The sequence below is a fragment of the Cherax quadricarinatus genome, chromosome 44 (genome assembly GCF_038502225.1).
Source record: "Cherax quadricarinatus isolate ZL_2023a chromosome 44, ASM3850222v1, whole genome shotgun sequence".
NCBI lineage: Eukaryota > Metazoa > Arthropoda > Malacostraca > Decapoda > Parastacidae > Cherax > Cherax quadricarinatus.
In genome coordinates, this window is record NC_091335.1 from 439,275 (window position 1) to 461,774 (window position 22,500).

Below are 22,500 nucleotides of genomic sequence, written 5' to 3' on the forward strand. Positions count from 1 at the left end.
TGGCCATGGACATGTTTAGTCTCCAGCTAGAGAGGTAAGTAAGACTTATGCACCATTACCTGTTGTCTTCCTGTAGCCTAACCTGTTCAAACAGTTGAAAGTAACGCAGGAAGAGAGAGAGATATCGTCTCTGTAATGTCATCTCATTATTCGTTTATTGTGAAATCTGTGACTCTGGACTCAGTGGTGAAAGGAAGATACTGTAACCAGGTACCACTGAATACATTACATTTCTTACTTAGCCAAGCGAAACAAATACAGAATAAATCTTGAAAAAACAAAAACCCAGAGTGTATTGATCGAGTCACTGACAGTAGTAGTGATTGTGGTGACTGCAGAACTATATCCACACTTCGAGATTAGTGTTCGCTGCAGATATCTGCAAAAATGACGTGAGCAAAAAGTGGATTTAATGTTGCGTTAGCGGCCGCTGGTTCTTAAGTGCTGTCTTGCTGTTTAAGATGGCACTCGCCTCTTGGCTCTTCTTTGAAGAGCTAGAGTGCCAGCATTGAGAGAGCTAGCAGTGAGAAAGTCAGCAGTGAGAGAGTCAGCAGTGAGAGAGTGGCCTCGCAGAAATGAAGACATGAGTAAAAGGAACGTTGCGAAAGGCAGACAATGTGCCGGGATGGCGAGGCTAGAACAACAGTGTGAATCAGATGGTAGGATGGCGAGGCTAGAACAGTGTGAATCAGATGCTAGGATGGCGAGGCTAGAACAACAGTGTGTATCAGATGGTAGGATGGCGAGGCTAGAACAACAGTGTGTATCAGATGGTAGGATGGCGAGGCTAGAACAACAGTGTGAATCAGATGGTAGGATGGCGAGGCTAGAACAACAGTGTGAATCAGATGGTAGGATGGCGAGGCTAGAACAACAGTGTGAATCAGATGGTAGGATGGCGAGGCTAGAACAACAGTGTGAATCAGATGATAGGATGGCGAGGCTAGAACAACAGTGTGAATCAGATGATAGGATGGCGAGGCTAGAACAACAGTGTGAATCAGATGATAGGATGGCGAGGCTAGAACAACAGTGTGTATCAGATGGTAGGATGGCGAGGCTAGAACAACAGTGTGAATCAGATGGTAGGATGGCGAGGCTAGAACAACAGTGTGAATCAGATGATAGGATGGCGAGGCTAGAACAACAGTGTGTATCAGATGGTAGGATGGCGAGGCTAGAACAACAGTGTGTATCAGATGGTAGGATGGCGAGGCTAGAACAACAGTGTGTATCAGATGGTAGGATGGCGAGGCTAGAACAACAGTGTGAATCAGATGGTAGGATGGCGAGGCTAGAACAACAGTGTGAATCAGATGATAGGATGGCGAGGCTAGAACAACAGTGTGTATCAGATGGTAGGATGGCGAGGCTAGAACAACAGTGTGAATCATGGTAGGATGGCGAGGCTAGAACAACAGTGTGAATCAGATGGTAGGATGGCGAGGCTAGAACAACAGTGTGTATCAGATGGTAGGATGGCGAGGCTAGAACAACAGTGTGTATCAGATGGTAGGATGGCGAGGCTAGAACAACAGTGTGAATCAGATGGTAGGATGGCGAGGCTAGAACAACAGTGTGAATCAGATGGTAGAATGGCGAGGCTAGAACAAGTGTGAATCAGATGGTAGGATGGCGAGGCTAGAACAACAGTGTGAATCAGATGGTAGGATGGCGAGGATAGAACAACAGTGTGTATCAGGTGGTAGGATGGCGAGGCTAGAACAACAGTGTGTATCAGATGGTAGGATGGCGAGGCTAGAACAACTGTGTATCAGATGGTAGGATGGCGAGGCTAGAACAACAGTGTGAATCAGATGGTAGGATGGCGAGGCTAGAACAACTGTGTATCAGATGGTAGGATGGCGAGGCTAGAACAACAGTGTGAATCAGATGGTAGGATGGCGAGGCTAGAACAACAGTGTGAATCAGATGGTAGGATGGCGAGGCTAGAACAGTGTGAATCAGATGGTAGGATGGCGAGGCTAGAACAACAGTGTGAATCAGATGGTAGGATGGCGAGGCTAGAACTGTGTATCAGATGGTAGGATGGCGAGGCTAGAACAACAGTGTGAATCAGATGGTAGGATGGCGAGGCTAGAACAACAGTGTGAATCAGATGGTAGGATGGCGAGGCTAGAACAGTGTGAATCAGATGGTAGGATGGCGAGGCTAGAACAACAGTGTGAATCAGATGGTAGGATGGCGAGGCTAGAACAGTGTGTATCAGATGGTAGGATGGCGAGGCTAGAACAACAGTGAATCAGATGGTAGGATGGCGAGGCTAGAACAACAGTGTGAATCAGATGGTAGGATGGCGAGGCTAGAACAACAGTGTGAATCAGATGCTAGGATGGCGAGGCTAGAACAACAGTGTGAATCAGATGGTAGGATGGCGAGGCTAGAAGAACAGTGTGGATCAGATGGTAGGATGGCGAGGCTAGAACAAGTGTGGATCAGATGGTAGGATGGCGAGGCTAGAAATGTGAACCAGATGGTAGGATGGCGAAGTTAGAACAAATAAGTTAATCCATATGAATAACTCAGAACCACAATGGTAATAAGTCACTTTGACTTTTTTTGGCCATCCTGGTGGGTAATTTAGACTATGTATGTGATAATTGTACTTACGTGTACTTATACTTAGATTAACTTACTTACTGTTTACAAGGGTAGGTTAGGCCAGAGCAAGAAGGCTATAAGCGAGGCTTATGGATAGGTTCGGACCATCTGACCAGGATAGGTCACAGGGAACTTACGTGGGTAAACTATAGTAAGCTATACCAAATGGATAGGTTAAACTAGGGGTAGATAATCTAGGCTTCGATAGCATAATGGATAAGTTAGATTAGGGGTACACATTAAAGGTTACATAAGGGAAACCCCTTAGCTAGGTTTGGTACATCAGCGTTAAGATAAGATGTCTCTTAAGTGTATAGTGTTGTCATGCGTGGGTGTGAAAGGCAGGCAGCAGCAGGGTGTAGGGTAGTAGCAGGGTGTAGGGTAGCAGCAGGGTGTAGGGTAGCAGCAGTGTAGGGTAGTAGCAGGGTGTAGGGTAGCAGCAGTGTAGGGTAGTAGCAGGGTGTAGGGCAGCAGCAGGGTGTAGGGTAGCAGCAGGGTGTAGGGTAGCAGCAGGGTGTAGGGTAGCAGCAGGGTGTAGGGCAGCAGCAGGGTGTAGGGTAGCAGCAGGGTGTAGGGCAGCAGCAGGGTGTAGGGTAGCAGCAGTGTAGGGTAGTAGCAGGGTGTAGGGTAGCAGCAGTGTAGGGTAGTAGCAGGGTGTAGGGCAGCAGCAGGGTGTAGGGTAGCAGCAGGGTGTAGGGTAGCAGCAGGGTGTAGGGTAGCAGCAGTGTAGGGTAGTAGCAGGGTGTAGGGTAGCAGCAGTGTAGGGTAGTAGCAGGGTGTAGGGCAGCAGCAGGGTGTAGGGTAGCAGCAGGGTGTAGGGTAGCAGCAGGGTGTAGGGTAGCAGCAGTGTAGGGTAGTAGCAGGGTGTAGGGTAGCAGCAGTGTAGGGTAGTAGCAGGGTGTAGGGCAGCAGCAGGGTGTAGGGTAGCAGCAGGGTGTAGGGTAGCAGCAGGGTGTAGGGCAGCAGCAGGGTGTAGGGTAGCAGCAGGGTGTAGGGCAGCAGCAGGGTGTAGGGTAGCAGCAGGGTGTAGGGTAGCAGCAGGGTGTAGGGTAGCAGCAGTGTAGGGTAGTAGCAGGGTGTAGGGTAGCAGCAGTGTAGGGTAGTAGCAGGGTGTAGGGCAGCAGCAGGGTGTAGGGCAGCAGCAGGGTGTAGGGTAGCAGCAGGGTGTAGAGTAGCAGCAGGGTGTAGGGTAGCAGCAGTGTAGGGTAGTAGCAGGGTGTAGGGTAGAAGCAGGGTGTAGGGTAGCAGCAGGGTGTAGGGTAGTAGCAGGGTGTAGGGTAGCAGCAGGGTGTAGGGTAGCAGCAGGGTGTAGGGTAGCAGCAGAGTGTAGGGTAGTAGCATGGTGTAGGGCAGCAGCAGGGTGTAGGGTAGTAGCAGGGTGTAGGGTAGCAGCAGGGTGTTGGGTAGCGGCAGGGTGTAGGGTAGCAGCAGGGTGTCGGGCAGCCGCAGGGTGTAGGGTAGCAGCAGGGTGTAGGGTAGCAGCATTGTGTAGGGTAGCAGCAGGGTGTAGGGTAGCAGCAGGGTGTAGGGTAGCAGCAGGGTGTAGGGCAGCAGCAAGGTGTAGGGCAGCAGCAGGGTGTAGGGCAGCAGTAAGGTGTAGGGTAGCAGCAGGGTATAGGGTAGCAGCACTGTGTAGGGCAGCAGCAGGGTGTAGGGTAGCAGCAGGGTGTAGGGCAGCAGCAGGGTGTAGGGCAACAGCAGGGTGTAGGGCAGCAGCAGGGTGTAGGGTAGCAGCAGGGTGTAGGGCAGCAGCAGGGTGTAGGGTAGCAGCAAGGTGTAGGGCAGCAGCAGGGTGTAGGGCAGCAGCAGGGTGTAGGGCAGCAGCAGGCTGTAGGGCAGCAGCAGGGTGTAGGGCAGCAGCAGGGTGTAGGGCAGCAGCAGGCTGTAGGGCAGCAGCAGGCTGTAGGGCAGCAGCAGGCTGTAGGGTAGCAGCAGGGTGTAGGGCAGCAGCAGGGTGTAGGGTAGCAGCAGGGTGTAGGGCAGCAGCAGGGTGTAGGGTAGCAGCAGGGTGTAGGGCAGCAGCAGGGTGTAGGGCAGCAGCAGGGTGTAGGGCAGCAGCAGGGTGTAGGGCAGCAGCAGGGTGTAGGGTAGCAGCAGGGTGTAGGGCAGCAGCAGGGTGTAGGGTAGCAGCAGGGTGTAGGGTAGCAGCAGGGTGTAGGGCAGCAGCAGGGTGTAGGGCAGCAGCAAGGTGTAGGGCAGCAGCAGGCTGTAGGGCAGCAGCAGGGTGTAGGGTAGTAGCAGGGTGTAGGGTAGCAGCATTGTGTAGGGCAGCAGCAGGGTGTAGGGCAGCAGCAGGGTGTAGGGCAGCAGCAGGGTGTAGGGTAGCAGCAGGGTGTAGGGCAGCAGCAGGGTGTAGGGCAGCAGCAGGGTGTAGGGCAGCAGCAGGGTGTAGGGCAGCAGCAGGGTGTAGGGCAGCAGCAGGGTGTAGGGCAGCAGCAGGGTGTAGGGCAGCAGCAGGGTGTAGGGCAGCAGCAGGGTGTAGGGCAGCAGCAGGGTGTAGGGCAGCAGCAGGGTGTAGGGTAGCAGGAGGGTGGAGGGGAGCAGCAGGGTGTAGGGGGTGTAGCAGCAGGGTGTAGGGCAGCAGCAGGGTGTAGGGCAGCAGCAGGGTGTAGGGTAGCAGCAGGGTGTAGGGCAGCAGCAGGGTGTAGGGCAGCAGCAGGGTGTAGGGCAGCAGCAGGGTGTAGGGCAGCAGCAGGGTGTAGGGTAGCAGCAGGGTGTAGGGTAGCAGCAGGGTGTAGGGTAGCAGCAGGGTGTAGGGTAGCAGCAGGGTGTAGGGCAGCAGCAGGGTGTAGGGTAGCAGCAGGGTGTAGGGTAGCAGCAGGGTGTAGGGTAGCAGCAGGGTGTAGGGCAAGCTACTAAGGTAGCATAAGAAAGTAAGTCACGACAATGCTAGTAGTTATGAAATCTAGATTTGGGCAAGTGTTGCGTGTTGTCCAGTGACAAGTGAAGACTGACGCAGGTATCGCTGGAAATACAGTACACTTTAGTGGTAGACCTGAGAGTGTTCTGTAGCCTGCTGGGATACACTTACACTTATTAGTACTACACTTACACTTGTATATAAGTATCAAGTTACATTTTGTACTTGTAGGTTCTCTGGGACCATTTATCTTCTTTCCTGTCAGACACAGCTGCATCTTGGGATCTTGATACACGGAATTCTTCACTTGCCTAACCTGTAACCTTTAGCCTTTAGCGAGGGCCCGGGTTCGATTTCCAGGGAGGGTAAAAACATTGGGTGTGTTTCCTTACACCGGTTGTCTATGTTCACTCATCAGTAAAATGGGTACCTGGGATTTAGTGGACTGGTGTGGGTGGCATCCTGGGACAAAACTGACCTAATTTACGGGAAATGCTCAGCATAACAAGCGACTTTCTATACAGTAGTATGTCACTGATGTCAACTATGGTGTGTATACCTGGTACGTGTACTGGTAGAAATAGAGATATTATTATATTATAGACATGACCTACTTCCACATGTGGACTTGTTCACTGTGGTATCACCTACGACTGCTTCACCTCACCTGTCTACAGTATATAAGCCACTTCGCGCATATTCTGTATTCTTTTCAATATTGATGGTTTAGCGCTCCCCCATGATTATTATACTAATTTTCAAGGTTGATGGACTGATTACATCGACTCCTGGCTGAGGGACTGATTACCTCAAACTCCTGATCTTCACCATTCTTTCCGTTTAGGACTGATGAAGCCACAGCGTGACGAAACGTTTCCACATTCATCAAGTTACACTTTATTTAACATCTTTACGTCAAAAGTAAAGGTAACTACCTTTACCTTTGACGAGTTTCCAGAGTTTTTCTTACTCCCGGAGCCTTGACCTGGGCTTGTCTGGTGCTAGCCTGGTCAACCAGGCTGTTGTTGCTGGTGGCTCACTGACCCATATCCACCATAGTTTCCTCTTGAAGACTTCTACACTTGTTCCAGCAGTGTTTCTGATATCTTCTGGTAAGATGTTGAATAATCTGGAGCCACGGATGTTGATACAATGTTCGCTTATTGTGCCCACGGTGCCCCTGCTTTTCACTTGGTTTATTTACACTTTCTCCCATATCTCTCGCTGCAGTGTTGTTACGTGCAGGTTTGCAACAGGTTATACACTGTTATAAATGCACAGATATTGCAGGTATATATTGGTCAGTTATAATTGCTGATTACCCCATGTTGCACTGTCTTGGGCACAGATCTACAAGATTACCTCGTCTTCATTGTCTGCATATCACCTCTGTATTGACTTAATAAAGCCTCTGGTATGGGCGATACGTCTTGGACTAAAGCCAGCCAGGTGCTGCACGTGTGTGATTCATGATTCGTAAATTCAGTAGATGTTGTATGTAGTGAGAGGCAGGTTAAGAATGGCAGACTATTGTATGTTACCTGGTGGTTATTCCGGGGATCAACGCCCCCACGGCCCGGTCCATGACCAGGCCTCCCGATGGATCAGGGCCTGATCAACTAGGCTGTTACTGCTGGCCGCACGCTGATCCGGCACTGACTTTAGGTATCTGTCCAGCTCTCTCTTGAAGGCAGCCAGGGGTTTATTGGTAATTCCCCTAATGCTTGATGGGAGGCTGTTGAACAGCCTTGGGCCCCGGACACTTATGGTGTTTTCCCTTAGTGTACCAATGGCGCCCCTACTTTTTATTGGGGACATTTTGCATCGCCTGCCCAGTCTTTTACTTTCGTAGGGAGTGATTTCTGTGTGCAGATTTGGGACCATTCCTTCCAAGATTTTCCAAGTGTAGATTATGATATATCTCTCCCTCCTGCGTTCCAACGAGTACAAGTCAAGTGCTTCCAAGCGTTCCCAGTAGTTAAGGTGCTTGACAGAACTTATACGTGCAGTAAAGGATCTCTGTACACTCTCTAGATCTGCGATTTCACCTGCTTTGAATGGAGATGTTAATGTACAGCAGTATTCCAGCCTAGAGAGAACAAGTGATTTGAAAAGGATCATCATTGGCTTGGCATCTCTCGTTTTGAACGTTCTCATTATCCATCCTATCATTTTCTTTGCACTTGTGATCGTGGCACTGTTGTGATCCTTGAAAGTGAGATCCTCAGACATTACTACTCCCAGGTCCCTTACATTATTTTTCCGCTCTATTGTATGGCCGGAGTCAGTAGTATACTCTGTTCTAGTTATTATCTCCTCCAGTTTTCCATAACGGAGTAGTTGGAATTTGTCCTCATTGAACATCATATTGTTTACCGTTGCCCACTGGAAAACTTTGTTTATATCTTCTTGGAGGTTAACCGCGTCCTCAGCAGATGACAGCCTCATGCAGATCCTAGTATCATCCGCAAAGGATGATACGGTGCTGTGGTGTATATCTCTGTTTATTTCTGATATGAGGATAAGGAATAAGATGGGGGCGAGTACTGTGCCTTGTGGAACAGAGCTCTTCACTATGGCAGCCTCCGATTTAACTCTGTTGACCACTACTCTTTGTGTTCGATTTGTTAGGAAGTTGAAGATCCATCTCCCCACTTTCCCAGACACTAGGCCTACATAAAAATAATAGTCCTTGTATGCAGTGAGAGGCAGGTTAAGAATGGTAGACTATTGTATGCAGTGAGAGGCAGGTTAAGAATGGCAGAGTATTGTATGCAGTGAGAGGCAGGTTAAGAATGGATAGGCTGGTACATAATTAAATAAGTTAAGGTATAACAGAAGACAATCAGACATAAAAATCAGTTACGTAGACATGAGTAACACAAGTGTAACAAGTAACACATACAAGTAACACAAGTAACACACACAACTAAGTTTATTTAGGTACAGGTACACATAGATACAGTTACACAAATTATCATACATAGTAACGTGTGTAAATTACCTACCAGGACAACCCCCAAAAAAGGGCCAGACAAAGTGACTTATCCATGGGTGACACAAAGTACACACAACACACACATAAGTGTCACCTGTGGATTTTGGTTGTTACCATAGTGGACTAAGGTTGCTACAGAGAGAGAGAGAGGGGGGGGGACACATGGTCGTGTAACTGTGATGGTTGTGGGTTAGTTCAGCCAGTCTCAACCGATACACATTCTTTGTTGGGTGCATTATTCTCCCCTCCCCTCTCTCCATTCCCCTCCCCCTTTCCCTCCCGTCTCTACCCCTCTCCCTCCCTCCTCTCTCTCTCTCTCCATCCGTCGATTTCCATCAATATTTTCTGCTGTAACCACGTTTGTTAAGCAAGACCTTAGTATGGCAATTATTGCCTCTGTTGCTACTTGTGTTGCCTCTGTTGCTACTTGTGTTGATTCTGTTGCTACTAGTGTTGATTCTGTTGCTACTAGTGTTGCCTCTGTTGCTACTTGTGTTGCCTCTGTTGCTACTTGTGTTGATTTTGTTGCTACTTGTGTTGATTCTGTTGCTACTAGTGTTGATTCTGTTGCTACTAGTGTTGCCTCTGTTGCTACTTGTGTTGCATCTGTTGCTACTTGTGTTGATTTTGTTGCTACTTGTGTTGATTCTGTTGCTACTAGTGTTGATTCTGTTGCTACTAGTGTTGACTCTGCTGCTACTTGCGTTGATTCTGTTGCTACTAGTGTTGATTCTGTTGTTACTTGTGTTGATTCTGTTGCTACTAGTGTTGACTCTGCTTCTACTAGTGTTGATTCTGTTGTTACTAGTGTTGACTCTGCTGTTATTTGTGTTGATTCTGTTGCTACTAGTGTTGACTCTGCTGTTATTTTTGTTGATTCTATTGTTACTAGTGTTGACTCTGCTGCTACTAGTGTTGATTCTGTTGCTACTAGTGTTGATTCTGTTGCTACTAGTGTTGATTCTGTTGCTACTAGTGTTGATTCTGTTGCTACTAGTGTTGATTCTGTTGCTACTAGTGTTGATTATGTTGCTACTAGTGTTGATTCTGTTGCTACTAGTGTTGATTCTGTTGCTACTAGTGTTGATTCTGCTGCTACTAGTGTTGATTCTGTTGCTACTAGTGTTGATTCTGTTGCTACTAGTGTTGATTCTGTTGCTACTAGTGTTGATTCTGCTGCTACTAGTGTTGATTCTGTTGCTACTAGTGTTGATTCTGTTGGTACTAGTGTTGACTCTGCTGTTATTTTTGTTGATTCTGTTGTTACTAGTGTTGACTCTGCTGCTACTAGTGTTGATTCTGTTGCTACTAGTTTTGATTCTGTTGCTACTAGTGTTGATTCTGTTGCTACTAGTGTTGATTATGTTGCTACTAGTGTTGATTCTGCTGCTACTAGTGTTGATTCTGTTGCTACTAGTGTTGATTCTGTTGCTACTAGTGTTGATTCTGTTGCTACTAGTGTTGATTCTGTTGCTGCTAGTGTTGATTCTCTTGTTACTAGTGTTGATTCTGTTACTACTTGTGTTGCCTCTGTTGCTACTAGTGTTGATTCTGTTGCTACTTGTGTTGATTCTGTTGCTACTTGTGTTGCCTCTGTTGTTACTAGTGTTGATTCTGTTGCTACTTGTGTTGATTCTGTTGCTACTTGTGTTGATTCTGTTGGTACTAGTGTTGACTCTGCTGTTATTTTTGTTGATTCTGTTGTTACTAGTGTTGACTCTGCTGCTACTAGTGTTGATTCTGTTGCTACTAGTTTTGATTCTGTTGCTACTAGTGTTGATTCTGTTGCTACTAGTGTTGATTCTGTTGTTACTAGTGTTGATTCTGATGCTACTAGTGTTGATTCTGTTGCTACTAGTGTTGATTCTGTTGCTACTAGTGTTGATTCTGCTGCTACTAGTGTTGATTCTGTTGCTACTAGTGTTGATTCTGTTGCTACTAGTGTTGATTCTGTTGCTACTAGTGTTGCCTCTGTTGCTACTTGTGTTGATTCTCTTGTTACTAGTGTTGATTCTGTTACTACTTGTGTTGCCTCTGTTGCTACTAGTGTTGATTCTGTTGCTACTTGTGTTGATTCTGTTGCTACTTGTGTTGCCTCTGTTGTTACTAGTGTTGACTCTGCTGCTACTAGTGTTGATTCTGTTGTTACTTGTGTTGATTCTGTTGCTACTAGTGTTGATTCTGTTACTACTAGTGTTGATTCTGTTGCTGCTAGTGTTGATTCTGTTGGTCCTCACACACAGTGGTTCATGTACATAGTAGAACTCTCTGAGCCTTAGATAAAAAACACAAGTAACAACAGTAACAACACAAGTAACAACAGTAACAACACAAGTAACAACAGTAACAACACAAGTAACAACAGTAACAACACAAGTAACAACAGTAACAACACAAGTAACAACAGTAATAACACAAGTAACAACACAAGTAACAACAGTAACAACACAAATCGGTTCACTGTTCTTGCCTACAGTCCACTAGTCTTACATAAGGTTCACGGTTCCTACAGTGCACCAGTGTTACATAAGGTTCACGGTTCCAGTCTGTCAGTGTTACGTAAGGTTCACGGTTCCAGTCTGTCAGTGTTACATAAGGTTCACGGTTCCAGTCTGTCAGTGTTACATAAGGTTCACGGTTCCAGTCTGTCAGTGTTACATAAGGTTCACGGTTCCAGTCTGTCAGTGTTACATAAGGTTCAAGGTTCCAGTCTGCCAGTGTTACATAAGGTTCAAGGTTCCAGTCTGCCAGTGTTACATAAGGTTCAAGGTTCCAGTCTGCCAGTGTTACATAAGGTTCAAGGTTCCAGTCTGTCAGTGTTACATAAGGTTCAAGGTTCCAGTCTGCCAGTGTTACATAAGGTTCAAGGTTCCAGTCTGCCAGTGTTACATAAGGTTCACGGTTCCAGTCTGCCAGTGGTTTTACAGTTGATCCTCAACTCCCCCTACCATCCTACCACCTCCCTCTGGGCGACCAATGAAAGAATCGCCAAATACAATCAATAGGAAGAAGGGGAGGAGGGGAGGGGGAAGAGGGGAAGAGGGAAGAGGGGAAGGGGAGAGAGGGAATAGGGGGAAGGGAGTAGAGGGGATAGGGAGGGGGGGGGTCATACTCGAATTTACCGGCAATTATATTCCGTCAGACTCACTCTCTCTCTCTCTCTCTCTCTCTCTCTCTCTCTCTCTCTCTCTCTCTCTCTCTCTTTCTCTCTCTCTTTCTCTCTCTCTCTCTCTCTCTCTCTCTCTCTTTCTCTCTCTCTCTCTCTCTCTCTCTCCCCCCCCCCCATCTCCGCCCCCTGACCGTTCGTCTCTTTTCGCACGTTCTAAACGACGTTCACAAACCCCGTAAATCAGTCGAGTTTAGCATCTTCAATCGCAATACGTTCACATAGCTGGGCTCACGCATGTTAGTGCGCCTCGACAGTCGCTAAGCACTGCTAGTTACCAGACCCGGGAAGGAACGTAAGGCAGGAACGTTAGTCTAAGTGTTATGAGACAACAGAAGGAACGTAAGAGAGAGAGGAACATCAGGTAAATCTGTATGGCAGTAGAAGAGAGACAGAGGAACGTTAGTTAAGACTGTGGCAGTAAAAGAGAGGAACGTTACGTAAGACTGACAGAAGAGAGGAACGTTAGGTAAGACTGTCTGACAGTAGAAGAGAAGAGAGAGAGGAAAGGTGGCTTGTTCTGGCAACACAATGGCATCGTCCAAGCCAGGAGTGTACGACATGTTTTCCCCCTGGCTGGAAGCGAGGGGCCATGACAGACTCGCTGCTCCAATAATTGACAAATTTATATTTTGTGTTAAACGCTCCTCCTGCTCCTCTGCCTTGGATCTGACACTATCCCCGATGTCAGTAAATCTGCCGCGTTGTGCACTTGGTCTAGGAGAGGGCTGGTGGGCGAGTTAATGAGGGCAGAGGCAGTATTAACATAAAATATTAACCAAATCAGATGTGTGTTCAGTGGATGAGGGTTAATTCTTTGTGTGTGAGGGCGCGCGTGAGAGACAGATATTTAAGCCTCACTTAGGACGAGGGAGAAGGGATGGGGGGGGGGGAGATATATACCCTGAGAGGGGTGTTCCTCTCAGCGTATATACACAGAGCTGTATATACAACCTCTGCAACTTTGCAAGCCTCTGATGTTTTGATTGCAACACGAGAGGCCTAGAGTTATCATTCAACTCCCCCCCCCGTAGTGTCAGCTCACTGGTGTACGTGGTGTCAGCTCATTGGTATACGTTACTGGTGTACCTGGTGTCAGCTCACTGGTATACCTTATTGGTGTACCTGGTGGCAGCTCACTGGTGTACCTGGTGTCAGCTCACTGGTATACCTGGTGTCAGCTTACTGGTATACCTGGTGTCAGCTCACTGGTATACCTGGTATCAGTTAACTGGTATACCTAGTGTCAGCTCATTGGTATACCTTACTGGTATACTGGTATACGAGCTGGGCTGTGGCTCATACGTCGGACTGCGTGCGGCCAGCAGTAACAGCCTAGTTGATCAGGCCCTGATCCATCGGGAGGCCTGGTCATGGACCGGGCCGCGGGGGCGTTGATCCCCGGAATAACCTCCAGGTAACCTCCAGGTAACCTGGTGTCAGCTCATTGGTATACCTTATTGGTGTACCTGGTGGCAGCTCACTGGTATACCTGGTGTCAGTTTACTGGTATACCTGGTGTCAGCTCACTGGTGTACCTGGTGTCAGCTCACTGGTATACCTGGTGTCAGCTCACTGGTATACCTGGTATCAGTTAACTGGTATACCTAGTGTCAGCTCACTGGTATACCTGATGTCAGCTCACTGGTATACCTGGTATCATTTAACTGGTATACCTAGTGTCGGCTCACTGGTATACCTGATGTCAGCTCACTGTCTTCCTTGTCTGTGACCTTTGTTCCAAAGGTGCTGTTGTTGTGTCAGTAACCCGCCCACCTCTCTACCCACCCGCCCACTCACTGCCTTCCTACCCACCCACCAGCCCTCACAGTCCCTGCCTCCACCCCCGCCCCGGGAATTAACCTGAGACCTTTTATTATCAGCTCAGTGAACATCACACTGATGGTACAAGATGAGGTATACCTAGTATAACTGATGGAACAAGATGGTGAGGTATACCTGGCATTACTAATGGAACAAGATGGGAGGTATACCTGGTATTACTGATGGTACAAGTCGAGGTATACCTGATATTACTGATGAAACAAGATGAATTATACCTGGTATTACTAATGGAACAAGATGGGAGGTATACCTGGTATTACTGATGGAACAAGATGGTGAAGTATATCTGGTATTACTGATGGTACAAGATGGTGAAGTATATCTGGTATTACTGATGGCACAAGATGGTGAGGCATACCTGGTATTACTGATGGAACAAGATGGGAGGTATACCTGGTATTACTAATGGAACAACATGGTGAGGTCTACTTGGTATTACTGGTCGAACAAGATGGTGAAGTATACCTGGTATTACTAATGGAACAAGATGGGAGGTATACCTGGTATTACTGATGGAACAAGATGGTGAAGTATATCCGGTATTACTGATGGTACAAGATGGTGAAGTATACCTGGTATTACTGATGGAACAACATGGTGAGGTATACTTGGTATTACTGGTGGAACAAGATGGTGAAGTATACCTGGTATTACTGTTGGTACAAGATGGTGAAGTATACCTGGTATTACTGATGGAACAAGATGGTGAAGTATACCTGGTATTACTGATGGAACAGCATGGTGAGGTATACTTGGTATTACTGGTGGAACAAGATGGTGAAGTATACCTGGTATTACTGTTGGTACAAGATGGTGAAGTATACCTGGTATTACTGATGGAACAAGATGGTGAAGTATACCTGGTATTACTGATGGAACAAGATGGTGAAGTATACCTGGTATTACTGATGGAACAAGATGGGGAGATATACCTGGTGTAGTGTTAGTTCAGTGCTGACAGTCAAGTGTTGACAGTACTGACAGTCTAGTGTTGACATTGCTGACAGTACTGACAGTCTAGTGTTGACAGTACTGACAGTCTAGTGTTGACAGTGCTGACAGTACTGACAGTCTAGTGTTGACAGTGCTGACAGTCTAGTGTTGACAGTGCTGACAGTCTAGTGTTGACAGTACTGACAGTCAAGTGTTGACAGTACTGACAGTCAAGTGTTGACAGTGCTGACAGTCTAGTGTTGACAGTGCTGACAGTCAAGTGTTGACAGTACTGACAGTCAAGTGTTGACAGTACTGACAGTCAAGTGTTGACAGTGCTGACAGTCAAGTGTTGACAGCACTGACAGTCTAGTGTTCTACCTGGAGGGCATTTCGGGGATCAACGCCCCCGCGGCCCGGTCCACGACCAGGCCTCCCGGTGGATCAGGGCCTGATCAACGAGGCTGTTACTGCTGGCCGCACGCAATCCAACGTACGAACCACAGCCCGGCTGATCCGGCACCGTCTTTAGGTATCTGTCCAGCTCCCTCTTGAAGGCAGCCAGGGGTTTTCCCATAATGCCCCTTATTGCTGGTGGGAGGCTGTTGAACAGTCTTGGGCCCCGGACACTTATTGTGTTTTCTCTCAGTGTACCAGTGACGCCCCTACTTTTCACTGGGTGTATGTTACATCGCCTGCCAAGTCTTTTGCTTTCGTATGGAGTGATTGCTGTGTGCATATTAGGGACCAGTCCCTCCAGAATCTTCCAGGTGTAGATTATGATATATCTCTCTCTCCTGCGCACTAGTGAGTACAAGTCAAGCGTTCCCAGTAGTTAAGGTGCTTGACAGAACTTATACGTGCAGTAAAGGATCTCTGTACACTCTCTAGATCTGCGATTTCACCTGCTTTGAATGGAGATGTTAATGTACAGCAGTATTCCAGCCTAGAGAGAACAAGTGATTTGAAAAGGATCATCATGGGCTTGGCATCTCTTGTCTTGAATGTTCTCATTATCCATCCTATCAGTTTCCTAGCAGAGTTGACAGTACTGACAGTCTAGTGTTGACAGTGCTGACAATCTAGTGCTGACAGTGCTGACAGTCTAGTGTTGACAGTACTTATAGTCTAGTGTTGACAGTGCAGACAGTCTAGTGTTGACAGTGCTGACAGTCTAGTGTTGACAGTATTGACAGTCTAGTGTTGACAGTGCTGACAGTCTAGTGTTAACAGTGCTGACAGTCTAGTGTTGACAGTGCTGACAGTCTAATGTTAACAGTGCTGACAGTCTAGTGTTGACAGTGCTGGCAGTCTAGTGTTGACAGTGCTGACAGTCTAGTGTTGACAGTACTGACGATCTAGTGTTGACAGTACTGACAGTCTAGTGTTGACAGTACTGACGGTCTAGTGTTGACAGTACTGACAGTCTAGTGTTAACAGTGCTGACAGTCTAGTGTTGACAGTGCTGACAGTCTAATGTTAACAGTGCTGACAGTCTAGTGTTGACAGTGCTGGCAGTCTAATGTTAACAGTGCTGACAGTCTAGTGTTGACAGTGCTGGCAGTCTAGTGTTGACAGTGCTGACAGTCTAGTGTTGACAGTACTGACGATCTAGTGTTGACAGTACTGACAGTCTAGTGTTGACAGTACTGACGGTCTAGTGTTGACAGTACTGACAGTCTAGTGTTGACAGTACTGACAGTCTAGTGTTGACAGTGCTGACAGTCTAGTGTTGACAGTGCTGACAGTCTAGTGTTGACAGTGCTGACAGTCGAGTGTTGACAGTGGTGTCAGGCTTCAGATCACAGTGTTGCTAGGACGTCTCATCAAAATGATTGATGCAGCAACTGTTGTAGGGGAGGCAGGGGGCAGGGGGAGAGCGAGAGGTAAGGCAATAGGGGGATAAAGGGGGGTAACATGGGAGGAGGATGGTAAGGGTGGTTAGCAGGGGTGGTGGTGGGGGAGGGGGGGTTGTCATGAATGGGGTCGAGGTTGTAACTTCCCTCCTCCCGTATCTCCCCTATGCAAAGGTGTTTGTACTTGTCCAAAGGTGTTCTAGCCCAAAGGTGTTTGTTCTTGTCCAGACTTGTTTATTTTTCTCCAAAGGTGTTTTGCCCAAGTGTCTAGAGAGAACCAGTGGCCTCAGAGCATCATCAATAGTTTGGTATCCCTTGTTTTGAAGGTTCTGGTTATCTATCCCTTGTTTTGAAGGTTCTAGTTATCCATCCCTTGTTTTGAAGGTTCTGGTTATCTATCCGTTGTTTTGCAGGTTCTAGTTATCCAACCCTTGTTTTGAAGGTTCTAGTTATCCATTCCTTGTTTTGAAGGTTCTAGTTATCCATCCCTTGTTTTCAAGGTTCTAGTTATCCATCTCTTGGTTTTGAAGGTTCTAGTTATCCAACCCTTGTTTTGAAGGTTCTAGTTATCCATTCCTTGTTTTGAATGTTATCGTTATCTAACCCTTGTTTTGAAGGATCTAGTTATCCAACCCTTGTTTTGAAGGTTCTATTATCCAACCCTTGTTTTGAAGGTTCTAGTTATTCAACTATCGAACTTAAGCTAAGTGCTCTTACAGGAACCAGGAGAGGCAGGAGGAGCTTAAAGCTATTAGTGAAATTGAAAGAAATTCAAAATATTTCTTTTCATATGCCAAAAACAAGGCAAATACCACATCTAGTATCGGGCCCTTACTCAGACAGGATGGGACTTACTCAGACAGGATGGGACTTACACAGATGGCAACAAGGAAATGAGTGAAATATTGAAATCCCAGTACGACTCTGTGTTTAGTGAACCACTAATCGGTCTGAGGATCGACGACCCAAATGATTTCTTCATGAATGAGCCTCAAAACTCCATAAATGTATGCCGGATTTCCGACATTACCCTAACTCCGATAGATTTCGAAAAAGCCATTGACAACATGCCTATGCACTCAGCCCCGGGCCCAGACTCGTGGAACTCTGTTTTCATTAAGAACTGCAAGAAACCCCTCTCGCGTGCCCTAAGTACACTATGGAGGAGGAGCTTGGACATGGGTGAAATTCCACAGTCACTTAAAACAACGGATATAGCCCCACTCCATAAAGGTGGCAGCAAAGCATTAGCTAAGAACTATAGACCAATAGCTCTGACATCCCACATCATAAAAATCTTTGAAAGAGTGCTAAGAAGCAGGATTGCAAATCACCTGGATTCCCAAAATCTGCACAATCCAGGGCAACATGGGTTTAGGGCAGGTCGCTCCTGCCTCTCACAACTACTGGATCACTATGACATGGCCTTGGATGCACTGGAAGAAAATCAGAATGCAGATGTAATATACACAGACTTTGCAAAAGCATTTGACAAATGCGATCATGGCGTAATAGCCCATAAAATACGTGCTAAAGGAATAACTGGGAAAGTGGGGAGATGGATCTTCAACTTCCTAACAAATCGAACACAAAGAGTAGTGGTCAACAGAGTTAAATCGGAGGCTGCCATAGTGAAGAGCTCTGTTCCACAAGGCACAGTACTCGCCCCCATCTTATTCCTTATCCTCATATCAGACATAAACAGAGATATACACCACAGCACCGTATCATCCTTTGCGGATGATACTAGGATCTGCATGAGGCTGTCATCTGCTGAGGACGCGGTTAACCTCCAAGAAGATATAAACAAAGTTTTCCAGTGGGCAACGGTAAACAATATGATGTTCAATGAGGACAAATTCCAACTACTCCGTTATGGAAAACTGGAGGAGATAATAACTAGAACAGAGTATACTACTGACTCCGGCCATACAATAGAGCGGAAAAAATAATGTAAGGGACCTGGGAGTAGTAATGTCTGAGGATCTCACTTTCAAGGATCACAACAGTGCCACGATCGCACGTGCAAAGAAAATGATAGGATGGATAATGAGAACTTTCAAAACGAGAGATGCCAAGCCCATGATGATCCTTTTCAAATCACTTGTTCTCTCTAGGCTGGAATACTGCTGTACATTAACATCTCCATACAAAGCAGGTGAAATCGCAGATCTAGAGAGTGTACAGAGATCCTTTACTGCACGTATAAGTTCTGTCAAGCACCTTAACTACTGGGAACGCTTGGAAGCACTTGATTTGTACTCGTTGGAACGCAGGAGGGAGAGATATATCATAATCTACACTTGGAAAATCTTGGAAGGAATGGTCCCAAATCTGCACACAGAAATCACTCCCTACGAAAGTAAAAGACTGGGCAGGCGATGCAAAATGCCGCCAATAAAAAGTATGGGCGCCATTGGTACACTAAGAGAAAACACCATAAGTGTCCGGGGCCCAAAACTGTTCAACAGCCTCCCATCAAGCATTAGGGGAATTGCCAATAAACCCCTGGCTGCCTTCAAGAGAGAGCTGGACAGATACCTGGAGACCTGGAGTTTACCTGGAGAGAGTTTCGGGGGTCAATGCCCCCGCGGCCCGGTCTGTGACCAGGCTCGTACGTCGGACTGCGTGCGGCCAGCAGTAACAGCCTAGTTGATCAGGCCCTGATCCATCGGGAGGCCTGGTCATGGACCGGGCCGCGGGGGCGTTGATCCTCGGAATAACCTCCAGGTAACCTCCAGGTAACCCTTGTTTTGAAGGTTCTAGTTATCCAACCCTTGTTTTGAAGGTTCTAGTTATCCATCCCTTGTTTTGAAGGTTCTAGCTATCCATCCCTTGTTTTGAAGGTTCTAGTTATCCATCCCTTGTTTTGAAGGTTCTAGTTATCCTACCTGTCTTGTTGTGATGACATTGTTGTGATCTTTGAGAGGGAAGGAGGAGAAGGGAAAGAAAGTTTGAAGGAGGAAGAGAAGGAAGGGGAGGGAGGGTAACAGAGAGGCGAGGCGTGGGACACTAGGGATGGATGGATTGGATGGGGGGGAGGGGAGAGGGGGAGGGAAGGGGGGGGGGGTGTTTGTGGGACCTGGGAACGTTGTGACGGTGGTCGGGATGAATGGGGAGGAGGGGGAGGGTGATTATAGGGAGGGGGTGATAATAGGGGAGGAGGGGGAGGGGTGGTCGGTAGTCAGGATGGCAGGATAGTCCTCTCCGGCTAGTGTAGAGGGAGTATAGTGATGCTGGATGAGGGCGTCTCTATCTAGGTAGTAGGAAGGAAGGAAGGATATATTTGTACACAGGAGGTAGAGGGAGGGAGGGAGAGAGAGAGAGAGAGAGAGAGAGAGAGAGAGAGAGAGAGAGAGAGAGAGAGAGAGAGAGAGAGAGAGAGAGAGAGAGAGTGAGAGAGAGAGAGAGAGAGAGAGAGAGAGAGAGAGAGAGAGAGAGAGAGAGAGAGTGAGAGAGAGAGAGAGAGATTTTATCTATGGGAATGGTAAATTTATAACTAAGATTGTGGGTAAGATGGTTGGGTTGGTAGCGCACTCACCTCACACACTGAGGTCCGTGGTTCGATGCCCGGTACGGGTTGAAACGTTAAGATGTGTTTCCTTAAGATACCTGCTGTCCATGTTCACCTAGCATTAAGTAGGTACCTGGGTGTTAGTGTACTGGTGTATCTACCTCCCTACCTACCTGGGTGTGGGTGGCATCCTGGGGACATAACCTGGAACTTTCTATATAATATGTCATTGATGTCAGCTATGGTCTGTATAAGTTGTATCAGGTACTTTTAGAAATAAAGATTATTATTATTATTATTATTATTATTATTATTATTATTATTATTATTATTATTATTATTATAAGATGGGGAGGGGAGGGTTATGGACCGGGCTGCTGGGGCGTCGATCCTTCCCTCCCCGAGGCTTGGTCCTTAGCTCTCGTGTTCCCTGTGGTGTGACTTGACGACCCCCTTTGCTAATGTCACCACCCCTCTCCCTGTTTCTTCTTCCCCCTCCCCAACCCTGATGAGTCCTCGTGCAGTTATATGAAAGTTGGAGATGCGTGTCACGGCCCCGATACTAGAAGGGGTCACCTTGTCTCTCTCTTCCCCCCTTCCCTCTCTTTCCTCCTCCCCTTCTTTTCCCCCTCCCCTCCCGTGATGGGGGACATGCTTCTCCGATGCTTTTGGTACCTGAATGAATGTTTTCCGGGAGAGGGGGACGGGAAGAAGACAGTCACGGGTCTTGAAGACAGCCAGGGGTCTTGAAGACAGCCAGGGGTCTTGAAGACAGCCAGGGGTCTTGAAGACAGCCAGGGGTCTTGAAGACAGCCAGGGGTCTTGAAGACAGCCACGAATCTTGAAGATAGCCACGAATCTTGAAGATAGCTACGAGTCTTGAAGATAGCCACGAGTCTTGAAGATAGCCACGAGTCTTGAAGATAGCCACGAGTCTTGAAGATAGCCACGAGTCTTGAAGATAGCCACGAGTCTTGAAGATAGCCACGAGTCTTGAAGATAGCCACGAGTCTTGAAGACAGCCACGAGTCTTGAAGACAGCCACGAGTCTTGAAGACAGCCACGAGTCTTGAAGACAGCCACGAGTCTTGAAGACAGCCACGAGTCTTGAAGACAGCCACGAGTCTTGAAGACAGCCACGAGTCTTGAAGACAGCCACGAGTCTTGAAGACAGCCACGAGTCTTGAAGACAGCCACGAGTCTTGAAGACAGCCACGAGTCTTGAAGACAGCCACGAGTCTTGAAGATAGCCACGAGTCTTGAAGACAGCCACGAGTCTTGAAGACAGCCACGAGTCTTGAAGACAGCCACGAGTCTTGAAGACAGCCACGAGTCTTGAAGACAGCCACGAGTCTTGAAGACAGCCACGAGTCTTGAAGATAGCTACGAGTCTTGAAGATAGCCACGAGTCTTGAAGACAGCCACGAGTCTTGAAGATAGCCACGAGTCTTGAAGACAGCCACGAGTCTTGAAGACAGCCACGAGTCTTGAAGATAGCTACGAGTCTTGAAGACAGCCACGAGTCTTGAAGACAGCCACGAGTCTTGAAGACAGACGACACTATAATTTACTAGAGACTCACCCACTGGGGACACACTACAACTCCAACAAAATATAACCATCTTTTACAGTGGGCGACGGAAAACAGTATGATCTTCAATTAAGACAAAATTTCAATTACTTCGTTGTGGAAATCTGGAGGAAATAATAGCTAATTACACAACAGAACGGAAAAGTAGTGTGAAGGACCTGGGAGTGTTAATGTCAGAGGATCTCACCTTCAAGGATCACAACAGTGTCACTATCATATCGACGAATATGATAGGGTGGATAATGAGAACCCCTTATTGTATGCTGGGAGGCTGTTGAACAGTCTTGGGCCCCTCACACTTATTGTGTTATCTCTCAGTGTACTCACAACACTCTTACTGTTCATTGGTTGGATGTTGCACCATCTGTTCAGTCTTTTGCTTTCGCAGGGAGTGATCTCCTGTGTGCAAATTTGGGATCAGTCCCTCTAGGATTTTTCAGGTGTAAATTATGATGTATCTTTCTCGTCTGTGTTCCAAGGAGTACAGGTCAAGGGACTTCAAAGGTTCCCAGTAATTAAGGTGCTTGACTGTACTTATACGTGCAGTGAAAGTTGTCTGTATATTCTCCAGATCTGTAATTTCACCTGCCTTGAAAGTTGTTTGCCTACAGCAATATTCCAGCCTAGAGAGAACAAGTGACTTAAAGACGATCATCATGTCTTGGCATCCCTTGTTTTGAAGGTTCTAGTTATCCATCCCCTGTTTTGAAGGTTCTAGTTATCCATCCCTTGTTTTGAAGGTTCTAGTTATCCATCCCTTGTTTTGAAGATTCTCATTATCCATCAACTCATTTTCATAGCAGATGTGATAATAACATTGTTGTGATCTTTGAAAATGAGATCCTCTTACATTATCACTCCCAGGTCCTTCTTATTACGCAAATAACCCATACATAGGAGCTTACGGTCCAACTTGGACCATTTACAAAGTCATACTGAGAGAGAAGAGTGAAGGAGCCAGTATATATTAGCGAGGGGGAGGACAGGGACGAGACCAAGACAGGAATAAAAAGAAGTACCTGGAGGCTACCTGGAGTAGCGGTAGTGGTAGTGGTAAGGTTGGTAGTTGAAGTAGTGGTAGTGATAGTAGCAAGTAGGGGGAGTAGTTTAGTGGC

General features: G+C 47.1%; 1 protein-coding gene across 7 annotated transcripts in view; it reads left to right on the forward strand.

The window, feature by feature from the left end:
* The window catches only part of tna (tonalli), a 191,891-nt gene that overhangs the window by 1,411 nt on the left and 167,980 nt on the right, over positions 1–22,500 (forward strand). For all 7 annotated transcript variants that reach the window (XM_070093887.1, XM_070093884.1, XM_070093883.1 and 4 more), the window contains exon 1: positions 1–34. This exon is cut by the window's left edge. In XM_070093887.1, coding sequence (XP_069949988.1) covers positions 6–34 — 29 coding nt within the window. In that variant the 5' untranslated portion in view covers positions 1–5. The remainder of the gene's footprint in view (positions 35–22,500) is intronic.